Source organism: Oncorhynchus kisutch, linkage group LG11, assembly GCF_002021735.2.
Source record: "Oncorhynchus kisutch isolate 150728-3 linkage group LG11, Okis_V2, whole genome shotgun sequence".
Lineage (NCBI taxonomy): Eukaryota > Metazoa > Chordata > Actinopteri > Salmoniformes > Salmonidae > Oncorhynchus > Oncorhynchus kisutch.
Window position 1 is genome coordinate 19,307,560 of NC_034184.2, and position 13,635 is coordinate 19,321,194.

The 13,635-nt window shown below is 43.3% G+C and overlaps 1 protein-coding gene across 1 annotated transcript in view; it reads left to right on the forward strand.

Moving 5' to 3' along the window:
• Positions 1 to 13,635, forward strand: part of LOC109899150 (RNA binding fox-1 homolog 3) — a 745,488-nt gene that overhangs the window by 710,524 nt on the left and 21,329 nt on the right. Inside the window, exons 9-10 of the mRNA XM_031836492.1 lie at positions 4,664 to 4,717; positions 9,982 to 10,068. Coding sequence (XP_031692352.1) covers positions 4,664 to 4,717; positions 9,982 to 10,068 — 141 coding nt within the window. The remainder of the gene's footprint in view (positions 1 to 4,663; positions 4,718 to 9,981; positions 10,069 to 13,635) is intronic.

Consider the following 13,635-nt stretch of genomic DNA (forward strand, 5'->3'; position numbering starts at 1 on the left):
AAAAGTCATGCAGCTGTGGCAGCACTGTTAATGTTTTAACGAGGTAGCTAGCTGCACACACTCGACCGGTAACCGCATCTCAAGCCATGCATGTTTGGATACTGGGTGTGTGTAATGTCAGTATAGGCCAGGCTGGGAAACAGTCAGCTACGCTCCACACAGCCAACAGATGCAAACAATGGACAGGGTGGGGAACTCTACCACGTCACTTCCACTGGCAGGCAATGGGTTCAGAACAACAACGTCAAAAACGTAATACAAAAAAAGTATATATATATATATACAGTGCCTTGCGAAAGTATTCGGCCCCCTTGAACTTTGCGACCTTTTGCCACATTTCAGGCATCAAACATAAAGATATAAAACTGTATTTTTTTGTGAAGAATCAACAACAAGTGGGATACAATCATGAAGTGGAACGACATTTATTGGATATTTCAAACTTTTTTAACAAATCAAAAATTTGGTGTGCAAAATTATTCAGCCCCTTTACTTTCAGTGCAGCAAACTCTCTCCAGAAGTTCAGTGAGGATCTCTGAATGATCCAATGTTGACCTAAATGACTAATGATGATAAATACAATCCACCTGTGTGTAATCAAGTCTCCGTATAAATGCACCTGCACTGTGATAGTCTCAGAGGTCCGTTAAAAGCGCAGAGAGCATCATGAAGAACAAGGAACACACCAGGCAGGTCCGAGATACTGTTGTGAAGAAGTTTAAAGCCGGATTTGGATACAAAAAGATTTCCCAAGCTTTAAACATCCCAAGGAGCACTGTGCAAGCGATAATATTGAAATGGAATGAGTATCAGACCACTGCAAATCTACCAAGACCTGGCCGTCCCTCTAAACTTTCAGCTCATACAAGGAGAAGACTGATCAGAGATGCAGCCAAGAGGCCCATGATCACTCTGGATGAACTGCAGAGATCTACAGCTGAGGTGGGAGACTCTGTCCATAGGACAACAATATTATATTGCACAAATCTGGCCTTTATGGAAGAGTGGCAAGAAGAAAGCCATTTCTTAAAGATATCCATAAAAAGTGTTGTTTAAAGTTTGCCACAAGCCACCTGGGAGACACACCAAACATGTGGAAGAAGGTACTCTGGTGAAACCAAAATTGAACTTTTTGGCAACAATGCAAAACGTTATGTTTGGCGTAAAAGCAACACAGCTCATCACCCTGAACACACTATCCCCACTGTCAAACATGGTGGTGGCAGCATCATGGTTTGGGCCTGCTTTTCTTCAGCAGGGACAGGGAAGATGGTTAAAATTGATGGGAAGATGGATGGAGCCAAATACAGGACCATTCTGGAAGAAAACCTGATGGAGTCTGCAAAAGACCTGAGACTGGGACGGAGATTTGTCTTCCAACAAGACAATGATCCAAAACATAAAGCAAAATCTACAATGGAATGGTTCAAAAATAAACATATCCAGGTGTTAGAATGTCCAAGTCAAAGTCCAGACCTGAATCCAATCGATAATCTGTGGAAAGAACTGAAAACTGCTGTTCACAAATGCTCTCCATCCAACCTCACTGAGCTCGAGCTGCATTGCAAGGAGGAATGGGAAAAAATGTCTCTCAATGTGCAAAACTGATAGAGACATACCCCAAGCGACTTACAGCTGTAATCGCAACAAAGTATTAACTTAAGGGGGCTGAATAGTTTTGCACGCCCAATTTTTCAGTTTTTGATTTGTTAAAAAAGTTTGAAATATCCAATAAATGTCGTTCCACTTCATGATTGTATCCCACTTGTTGTTGATTCTTCACAAAAAAATACAGTTTTATATCTTTATGTTTGAAGCCTGAAATGTGGCAAAAGGTCGCAAAGTTCAAGGGGGCCGAATACTTTCGCAAGGCACTGTATATATATACCAAGGGCACTTGGTGAGTGGGAGAGATAAGGGGCATGTGGTGGGCACAGGTTGCCTCCTATCTGTGCCCTATGCTGCGTATGTACCACCATGTACTGTACCCACATACACTGACCTCTCCTTTCACCCTCTAGAATGCAAATTAATGTATTTTTGGGCTGATGGTTGTTGGGTTTAGTATGTTTGGGATACTGGACAGAGGTAGCGTGTGTGTATAGGCTTTTCTCAATAGATTTTGATCAACTCCTGTCTCATGTCCTCTCTCATGTCCTCTCTCATGTCCACTCTCATGTCCTCTCTCATGTCCATTCTCATGTCCATTCTCATGTCCTCTCTCATGTCCTCTCTCATGTCTATTCTCATGTCCTCTCTCATGTCCTCTCTCATGTCCTCTCTCATGTCCATTCTCATGTCCTCTCTCATGTCCTCTCTCATGTCCATTCTCATGTCCTCTCTCATGTCCATTCTCATGTCCTCTCTCATGTCCTCTCTCATGTCCATTCTCATGTCCTCTCTCATGTCCATTCTCGTGTCCTCTCTCATGTCCTCTCTCATGTCCATTCTCATGTCCATTCTCATGTCCTCTCGCATGTCCATTCTCACGTCCATTCTCATGTCCATTCTCATGTCCTCTCTCATGTCCTCTCTCATGTCCTCTCTCGAAAAGTTCTAAAGGCAGTCGAGGAGAAGTAGCACTGAGAGGGAACGTGGATGAAAATGTGCTTGTATGAAATGAGACTCTCCTTCTCCACTCACGCGTCATCAGGCAATTGACGTTTACAGGGGGTGGGGATAATACGGTGCGAGGTGTGGTGGAGCACGGTGAGATGGTGACCTTGCCAGTGCTCTGCTGGCACTACCTCAGATTAGATGCCATGTTTATTTATTTATTGAAATCAACTACTTGATTCAAGGTCTTGTTACGAGGAGACCAAGGCTGTGGCTGTATTTCCATAAGACTGGGGAGAAAAGGGTGGGGAGAAGGGAGAGGGGAGGTAGAGACTGGAGAGAAGAGGGGAGGGGAGGTAGAGACTGGAGAGAAGAGGGGAGGGGAGGTAGAGACTGGGGAGAAGAGGGTGGGGAGAAGGGAGAGGGGAGGTAGAGACTGGAGAGAAGAGGGGAGGGGAGGTAGAGACTGGAGAAAAGAGGTTGGAGAGAAGAGGGGAGGGGAGGTAGAGACTGGGGAGAAGAGGGTGGGGAGAAGGGAGAGGAGAGGTAGAGACTGGGAAGAAGAGGGTGGGGAGAAGGGAGAGGGGAGGTAGAGACTGGGGAGAAGAGGTTGGAGAGAAGAGGCGAGGTAGAGACTGGGGAGAAGAGGTTGGAGCGAAGAGGGGAGGTAGAGACAGGGGAGAAGAGGTTGGCGAGAAGTGAGGAGGTAGAGACTGGGGAGAAGAGGTTGGAGAGAAGGGAGAGGGGAGGTAGAGACTGGAGAGAAGTGGTTGGAGAGAAGAGGGGAGGGGAGTTTGAGACGGCTTCTGCTGCCATTAGAAGTGGGATCAGATAACGGCCTAGAGGATCCAGCCGGCAACCGCCCGGTGACCAGGCGAGATGATGACCAGTATGACAGCTAATTACGACCATTGTATTCATCACCCCAGATAATAAACAAATGTATGGTTTATCATTAGCCTTGATGGGCTATTCCCTCCATTCCTCCACTCCTCCACTCCTCATATCCCATTCCATCTCTCTCTTTTTTTAATTGGGAAAGGGTTCTTGTGGCCTCTAAAAATGGGTTCATATAGCTTTTTATCAGGAGGGAACACAGAGAGAGGCAGTAGAAAGAAAACAAGATGATGACTGTCATTAAGACCACTGGTGCGTGCTGAGAGCTTTGCTATAGTATGCAGATTTACACACCAATGCTCATTAACGCTACAGCTCACATTACATTGCCTTTCTAGCCATAGCCGTGACGCAGAACAATACGTCTATTTTTTATTAAGAGAGAGAGGGAAAGAAACATAGGCATTTAAAAGTGAATGGCTTTTTTATTCATCTCATTGTTAGTAGATGAAAGGAGTTTGTTAATTCAGGGGGATGAGTGTTTGACCTTTGCAGTCTAGTTTTAGCAGTGTTCGAGGTGTATGGTGCTGTGTGCTTTTTATTAGGTTTGGGTTCACTGTGTAACGGAGCGTGCCAATGCTGCAACCAACCGGTCGAAACTCCTGCCAAATGTGACATGTTCTAATGATTTTCTCTTCTCTCTCTTTCTCTCTCCTGTCTCTTTCTCCCCTCTACCCTTTTTTCATACTCTTCCCCTCCATCCCTCTCTCTCTCTCTCTCTCTCTCTCTCTCTCTCTCTCTCTCTCTCTCTCTCTCTCTCTCTCTCTCTCTCTCTCTCTCTCTCTCTCTCTCTCTCTCTCTCTCTCTCTCTTTCTCTCTCCTGTCTCTTTCTCCCCTCTAACCTTTTCTCATACTCTTCCCCTCCCTCCCTCCCTCCCTCTCTCTCTCTCTCTCTCTCTCTCTCTCTCTCTCTCTCTCTCTTTCTCTCTTTCTCTCTCCTGTCTCTTTCTCCCCTCTACACTTTTCTCATACTCTTCCCCTCCCTCCCCCCTCTCTCTCTCTCTCTCTTTCTTTCTCTCTCCTGTCTCTTTCTCCCCTCTAACCTTTTCTCATACTCTTCCCCTCACTCTCTCTCTCTCTCTTCCTCCCCTCTCTCTTTCTCTCTCCTGTATCTTCCTCCCCCCTCTCTCTCTCTCTCTTTTACTTTCCTGTCTCTTTCTCCCCTCTACCCTTTTCTCATACTCTTCCTCCCCCCTCTCTCTCTCTGCAGCAATTTGGGAAGATTTTAGACGTGGAAATAATTTTTAACGAGCGAGGTTCCAAGGTAAGTGTGCCGTAACTAGTGTCACTTAATTTCTCTCTCTCTCCCTCTCTCGCTCTCTCTCCTTCTCTTCATCCCTCTCTCCCCAGGTCCCTACCTCCTCAGTGTAATAATTACTTGGCTTTTCTTTGGCTCCTCTGCCTTCAGGCAACGTTCCCTATTGTACCCTCCTGCCATACATTGTGACATACAGTACCACGCTGCCATTTAGCTCAATACTGACACTTGCCTCGTTTCCATACATGCAGCTTGTCCAGTAAGCTTCATGCTGACAGTGTTAATCCTGACTTACTGAGCAGTATGAATCTCCCAACTCACCTCCTTACCACTCCATGGTACAGTAATACTCACTTCTCAAACAAGATTTGTCAGAAAGTTTTTTTTTTACATTTGCAAACCTCAAAAAAACTGCACCATCTATGTAGAAGGATAATTACGAAACACGCTTTTCCCCAAAGGAACCGGAAAACAGTTCCTGATTATTTATCTAATTCTAGAAGAAGAATCTAAGATATCCATGGCAAACACAGGTTGTATTATTCCACTACCCACAATCCTCTCCTTCTGCTCACCATGAAATTAACACAGCTTAGCATGAATAAACATTCTATTTCCATAAGAAGCTCTCTCAATTTGCATTCAATATGTTTTCACTCTTTGAAGAATGCCCACTCCTCTCTCTCTCTTCATGTAAGCTAATTACTTGTGCGTGATAAAAAAAACTAAAACAAACAGTAGACTCAGAGAGAGGGCGAACTTGCAGCATGCACAAAATGTGAAAATTATTAATTTTGCCATCAAATCCCACTTTCAATGTATTAGTTGTGTGTTATTTGCATCAGGCAGTATAGGCTGGGATCCCCTATACAGGATCACACCGCAGTGGAAGCGCCCGGTTCACACACATTATCTACCAAGGCAATTAATTACATGGCCCTACCAGCACAGGATGTATAGGATGTCCCAAATGACACCCAATTTCTCTAGTGCTATGGGTACTGGTCAAAAGTAGTGCACTAAATAGGTATTAAGGTGCTATTTGGGATATAGGCATAGGCTAAAAGGACTTGGAGGGCTGGGGGCTTGTCTTGTCCAACATGCTGTTTACCAGCCATATCTAATGGCTCTCATACCCAGACCCAGTTAACTCTCCTAGCTCCCACCATAACTCCCCGCTGCACCGTGTGTGTGCTGCACATGGGCTGCACCGTCAGACCTAGGGCTCTCATGGCCCCCTTACTGAGCTGGGCCTCCTGAGTGAGCTTCAGGATCAGGCCTAGGGCTCTCATGGCCCCCTTACTGAGCTGGGCCTCCTGAGTGAGCTTCAGGATCAGACCTACACAGCAAATTCTCCAGTGTAATTTTGTTTTTTTACAAAATTACACTGAGAGTGTTAAATCAACACAGTGTTAAATCAACTTACTGCTTAGTGTAAAGCCTTATTCAAATATTTCCCAGAGTGCCTTGCCTTTCGAGTAAATTGTTTTAAAAAAGCCACCATAATTTGACTTGCAGACCTGATGTGGCCTGTAAACCATGACTTTCAAGCAATTGTATTACGCTCAAATAAAAAGGGGTTTAGATTTGTTCCTAAAGGGGAACAAACACTTGGCGCTGTAGTGGTACCCTGTAAGGTCATCCTTTGTACATATAGCAATAGGTACTTAATTGAACCCCAGTTCATAAAATTCAGAGATTTTCCATAATACTGGTTCCACTTCCAGGAAACATCCAACCAGGAGTTCTGTCAAATCTGGGAATGTTGAATTTTACAACCCATTATGCTGGTTTATAAAGTGATGTGTAACTCCTATTGGATCCAGCCAGAGTTAGGCTATCCAACAGTTGGAATTTGTATTCGGCTACAATCTGCATTCAGAATGAATGTCAGGGTTAGGAACATTGTGCGGAGACTAGCTAAGGCAGTTACACTGGAACAAACATTTCAGTAACGATTGCAAAAAAATCTAACTAACTGATTGAATTAGTTTAGAAAAATGTATGTTATTTATCATTGTGCAGCACAAGGTTAATCAATTAATGTACACACACAAACATATACAGTGGAGAGTGTATTTGATACACTGCCGATTTTGTAGGTTTTCCTACTTACAAAGCATGTAGAGGTCTGTAATTTTTAGCATAGGTACACTTCAACTGTGAGAGACAGAATCTAAAACAAAAATCCAGAAAATCACATTGTATGATTTTTAAGTAATTAATTTGCATTTTATTGCATGACATGAGTATTTGATCACCTACCAACCGGTAAGAATTCCGGCTCTCACAGATCAGTTAGTTTTTCTTTAAGAAGCCCTCCTGTTCTCCACTCATCACCTGTATTAACTGCACCTGTTTGAACTCGTTTCCTGTATAAAATACACCTGTCCACACACTCAATCAAACAGACTCCAACCTCTCCACAATGGCCAAGACCAGAGAGCTGTGTAAGGACATCAGGGATAAAATTGTAGACCTGCACAAAGCTGGGATAGGCTACAGGACAATAGGCAAGCAGCTTGATGAGAAGGCAACAACTGTTGGTGCAATTATTAGAAAATGGAAGAAGTTCAAGATGACGGTCAATCACCCTCGGTCTGGGGCTCCATGCAAGATCTCTCTTTGTGGGGCATCAATGATCATGAAGAAGGTGAGGGATCAGCCCAGAACTACACGGCAGGACCTGGTCAATGACCTAAAGAGAGCTGGGACCACAGTCTCAAAGAAAACCATTAGTAACACACTACGCTGTCATGGATTAAAATCCTGCAGCACACACAAGGTCCCCCTGCTCAAGACAGCGCATGTCCAGACCCGTCTGAAGTTTGCCAATGACCATCTGGATGGTCCAGAGGAGGAATGGGAGAAGGTCATGTGGTCTGATGAGACAAAAATAGAGCTTTTTGGTCTAAACTCCACTCGCCATGTTTGGAGGAAGAAGAAGGATGAGTACAATCCCAAGAACACCATCCCAACCGTGAAGCATGGAGGTGGAAACATCATTCTTTAGGGATGCTTTTGTGCAAAGGGGACAGGACGACTGCACCGTATTGAGGGAAGGATGGATGGGGCCATGTATCGTGAGATCTTGGCCAACAACCTCCTTCCCTCAGTAAGAGCAAGGAAGATGGGTCGTGGCTGGGTCTTCCAGCATGACAACGACCCGAAACACACAGCCAGGGCAACTAAGGAGTGGCTCCGTAAGAAGCATCTCAAGGTCCTGGAGTGGCCTAGCCAGTCTCCAGAACTGAACCCAATAGAACATCTTTGGAGGGAGCTGAAAGTCCGTATTGCCCAGCGACAGCCCCGAAACCTGAAGGATCTGGAGAAGGTCTGTATGAAGGAGTGGGCCAAAATCCCTGCTGCAGTGTGTGCAACCCTAGTCAAGAACTACAGGAAATGTATGATCTCTGTAATTGCAAACAAAGGTTTCTGTACCAAATATTAAGATCTGCTTTCCTGATGTATCAAATACTTATGTCATGCAATAAAATGCAAATTATTTACTTAAAAATCATACAATGTGATTTTCTGGATTTTTGTTTTAGATTCCGTCTCTCACAGTTGAAGTGTACCTATGATTGAAATTACAGACCTCTACATGCATATCAAATTCTTGTTCTCCCCACTGTATATCGAAACAATTTTTTTTTATCAACGTGCAATAGAGCATGCAGGGAAATATGATAATGTTGGGTGTGGTTTTGTGTATGGTTTCAAGCCCGTGTATTAGGGTAGAACTAGGTTCTCAAAATAAGACATCGTGAAATCCGTATGATATTGTGTCAAATAAGTCCGTTTTTTTATGATAACATTGCTAGTGATGGGGAATATTTCCAACCAATTGTGTTGAAAAAAAGGCTAATTACGCAAGGCTCTGATCAACACGTTGTACAGTAGTGGCACCTGCTGGTCAAAATCATTTAGAACAGCCAAATTATTATAGATGATGTCGCACAAGCTATGCAGGGTAGCTTTTTTGGCTCTTTTACTGAAACCAATACTAAACCAATCAGGTGGTTGTTCGACAAAACATTGATCATGTGCTTCTGATAAAGTGATACAAGCATCGGCACACTGTTTCGAAGTACCTATTTAGTGATTTCAAAGCAGGCTTCGGAGCTGAAAACAACAATCATGTCTCTGTCCATAGCTGCTGAAAAATATCGTAATAATAAGAAATATTATTATTTATTTTTTTTTCACAAAAGTTGTGAACTGGGTCTTTACTAATCCTGTATTAGCAGGGACCAATATAACTAGCAGGAACCGATATAACCAGCAATAGCACAGACAAACACTTTTTCAGCCCCGACAAAAAAACAACAACATCTGCACCCAAAAACTACTTCCCGCGAAGCCTATTTCTCTGTCACTAAGAAATACAGTCATGGGTGGTAACTCTACAATTTACTTGAACTCTGAGAAATATTTGAATAAAGCTTTACGCTAAGCCTTATGTTAATTTAACACTGTTCCAATGTCTGTATGGGTCCACAGACTCAACACTTTGAATGTAAAATTATGTATTTTTTTACATTGGAGAATGTACACTAGCGAATATGCTGTGTAGTATTCTCAGGGCTCCCTGAGTGAGCTGGGACCCCTGTACAAGCTGTGTGAGGCCCAGTGTGTAGCACCTGTCCCCTCTCCCATAGCGCCACACTGTGTGTGTGTGTGTGTGTGTGTGTGTGTGTGTGTGTGTGTGTGTGTGTGTGTGTGTGTGTGTGTGTGTGTGTGTGTCAGCAGGCTTTCGCTCCCTCCACGAATTAAATGACAGTATGTTCAACTGATCCTTAACAAAATGTTTCTAAGGACGACTACTGTCAGAAACCTCTGGAATAAAGATCTCTCTCACACTAACACACACATACACACAAGACTGTTGAAAAGTGAATGTGCATCACCTGGTAAACAAACGTGTGTACGCACACATACATACACACACATATAGTTGGAGTGTTGGGAGCTGGAGTGTATCAGGTTGTGTTTCTGAATGATGTGCCAGTTATTTTTCATGCTTCTCCTCTTCAGCACAACTTGACCGTGTGTTTCTCAGGTTTCACTAACCTGCTCACATATCTCTCTTCTGCTGAATACCTCCCTTTCTCTTCCTGATACTTACCTTGTGCCATGTGTTCTTTCTTCTTCCTTTTCTCTCTCTTATATCATCCTGCTTATTTCCCTCTTCTTCCGCTCTCTCTTTCCCTCTCTCTCTCTCTATCTCCCCACTCTCTCCTTTTTCTCTGCGTTCCTGGTGATCTCAGGGTTTTGGGTTTGTAACATTTGAAACGAGTGCAGATGCGGACCGTGCGCGGGAGAAACTAAATGGTACAATCGTAGAGGGACGCAAATAGAGGTGCCTTCTTTTCCCTGTACTCACCCCTTCCTCCCTCCCCTGTTCTCTCTCTCCCTCTGCCTGACGGTGCTTGCCTACCACCCTTTCTTCTCTCCTCCTCCACCATCCTTCTCTCCCTCTGCCTGCTGCACCTTGATCGCTGCATGCTGAATGCTGAACTCTGAGCCGTAAGTGTGTGTGTGTGTGCGCACGTGTTGTGCGTCTTTACATGTCTCTTCTGCATGCATGTGTGTGTGTGTGTGTGTGTTTACCAGGGGCATGTGTATTAGATCAGAATGTGTTTGATACTGAAGGAGCAGAGCAGAACACTCAGATCCCCACAAACTTGAGGTTGATGTATGCGCCAGTTTGAAGTCCTCGCTCTTGCTGTTCTCAATACACGTACACATGCTCTCTCTCCATCTCCGGCTCATGTTTAAATTAACTCAATCGCTGGGTATCAAAGTGCTGCCAACGTTGCTTTAAATCCCGCTTGTTATCCCAAACACCCCTGCTTATATTACACACCCCAGGGCAAAAATATAGATGTTATTTCTCTCTCTCTCTCTCTCTCTCTCTCTCTCTCTCTCCTCTCTCTCTCTCTCTCTCTCTCTCTCTCTCTCTCTCTCTCTTCTCTCTCTCTCTCTCTCTCTCTCTCTCCTCTCTCTCTCTCTCTCTCTCTCTCTCTCTCTCTCTCTCTCTCTCCTCTCTCTCTCTCTTACTTACCTAGTCTCTATATATCTCTCTCTTTCTCTCCCCTCTCTCAGGGTGTTTTTTCACATCCGCCGTCCTTCTCGCCCCCATTAAGATAATCTATGTAATGTATAAACAATATCTGGGCCCATACATCACATCAGACACGGGCTACGGTAGCGTTAGCATAGCCTAGCGTAGCCTCAAGGTAAATGACCTCTGCTGGCCCATTGGAAATGAAAGCCATTAGCACTAATTAGCCGCCAAGGGAAACGCTAACAAGGCAAGCTAGGAAAACATGCTAAACTCAACTCGATGCTGCCAGGGACAGGGCGAGAGGGTGAGCTGTTTTTCCCTCAGCAACCTCAGAGAGAGAGAGGAAAAAAACTAACTTTAACATTTCTGTTTAGAATGAGAGGCCCCTAAGTGATTGATAGAGATGTTTGCAGAAAATGGATACTGGTTCCTTTAGAAGAAGACTAAAGCTCAGACATCTAAGAGGATTTAAACTTAGGTTTTTGGTTCATATGATGCTGGTGATATATTATTCTAACCATGTCTTGCTGCATGCTTTGCTAGCCAGGCTTGTAACTATATTATGAGCCTGCAAGAATGATGCTCTGATGTGCAGTTGTTGTGTGCGTGTGTGTGTGTGTGTGTGTGTGTGTGTGTGTGTGTGTGTGTGTGTGTGTGTGTGTGTGTGTGTGTGTGTGTGTGTGTGTGTTTTGTTTCATTAGTCCCAAAATCCAAAATGTTTTTCTTGTCAGAAATCAAGTTTTCGAGATATGTAACTTTCAATTTATAGAATCATCCCCATATGATGCATTTTGGGGCTATGTCAGCAATGGACTAATGAAACAAATACCAAAAGATATTGGGTGGAATTTTCTTTTAAGGTAAAAAGTGTGAGTGTCATATCTGAGTGATGATTCTAGTGGGGTTAACACCAGTGGGATATAAATTGACTCCACATGTGGTGAATAAATTATGTGTTATTTTAATCACAGCGGAATCAATACTGCTTGGTATTGTTGTTACTCAATTAAGTTAATTTCACAAACAAACTGTGACTTGCAGGTCTACCGTTACCCATGAGCCAGTACATTCTGACCCTCATTTATGGTCAGAAAATGCTTAAAAACATTCTCTTAGACAATCACTTGGTGAAGGCCTCTAAAATTGACGTTTTTGAATAGAACAACCATTTCTCTATCACTAACAAATACAGTCATGGTTGGGTATCGCTCACAGTCACTTGAAAGGCATGCTGGGAAATATGGTAAAAAAATTAAATAAAAAATAACTCTAACACTACATGTGTTTTTCCCAAACATTAAGTGTAACAGCATCAACTCTTATAAAGTGTTAATTGAAATCAGAATTGGCAACACCCATGGTGTTAGGGACTAACATTCTAGTGATGCTAGTTTGTGAACACCTTGAAAAGTGTTAGTTTAACACTATTTCGGTGGGACACATATCATTTCTATAATTTCTAAGAAAGTGTTACAAAATTCTGATCTCAAATGTGCTGTGTGTGTGTGTGTGTGTGTGTGTGTGTGTGTGTGTGTGTGTGTGTGTGTGTGTGTGTGTGTGTGTGTGTGTGTGTGTGTTCTCTAACTGTCTAATCTCTATCGCTGAACACAGGTCAACAACGCAACAGCAAGAGTAATGACAAACAAAAAGGTGTCAAACCCTTACACAAATGGTAAGCTCTTCCCTTATCCTCCTCTTTCTTCCTCTCCTTCTCACACATTCCCCTTCATCCTTCCCTCCTCTTCCTTTACCCCCTCCCTACTTCCTCCTACCCACTTCTTCTTTCTCCACCTCCTCCGTCCTTTCCTCCTTCCATCTCAATGCCACAGACAGACAGACATTGGTGATTTATACAGACAGATTAGACAGATCAGAGGATAATGTACTATATTTACTAAGCTGATGATGTAATACGTATTCAGTGACCCAGACTCTAACCCTATGATGACTAAACCATGATCAGGGCCATGACTGCAGCAACTCAGGTTGTTAATTATTATAATAATTTAATCATTTAATACTTTTTAAGAAGGCTATTTGGTTGGTTTTTATTTGAATTCCGCAAGACATTCTTCATTTTAAATTATTTCTGGAGGGTTTTTGGAAACTTTGCCTCTGCTGATTCCATCTGGCCTTAAGCATGACTTGCCTCTCAGCTAGGAGATGATACAGGGACCATCTCTTAAAATCTCCTAATATAATAAGAACAAAGAGGGAAAGGGGAATTGGTTCGACCATAAGGAGAGAAGGAGGAGATAGAGTGTTGGGAGGGGGAGAAAAGCGAATTTGGTGAGAAGGAGTGAGTGGATGAGTGGATGGAGGAAATAAAAAGCCAGGGCTCATTCTGAAAGGGTTTTAAGGTTTGTCTCGCTCTCTCTCTCTCTGACACTCATTCATGTTGATGGGAGAGAGAGCAACAAGATCTAATAGTTTCCCTTTGAAATTCGACGCATTATGGATGGACGTATTTTTGACGCATTAATTCCGCATGGTTACAGGATTAATTCTGCATGGTTACAGGATTCATTCCGCATGGTTACAGGATTAATTCCGCATGGTTACAGGATTAATTCTGCATGGTTACAGGATTAATTCCGTATGGTTACAGGATTAATTCCGCATGGTTACAGGATGAATTCTGCATGGTTACAGGATTAATTCCGCATTGTTACAGGATTAATTCCGCATGGTTACAGGATTAATTCCGCATGGTTACAGGATTAATTCTGCATGGTTACAGGATTAATTCCGCATGGTTACAGGATTAATTCCGCATGGTTACAGGATTAATTCCGCATGGTTACAGGATTAATTCCGCATGGTTACAGAGTCAAAACAGGCACAACTCAAAGGG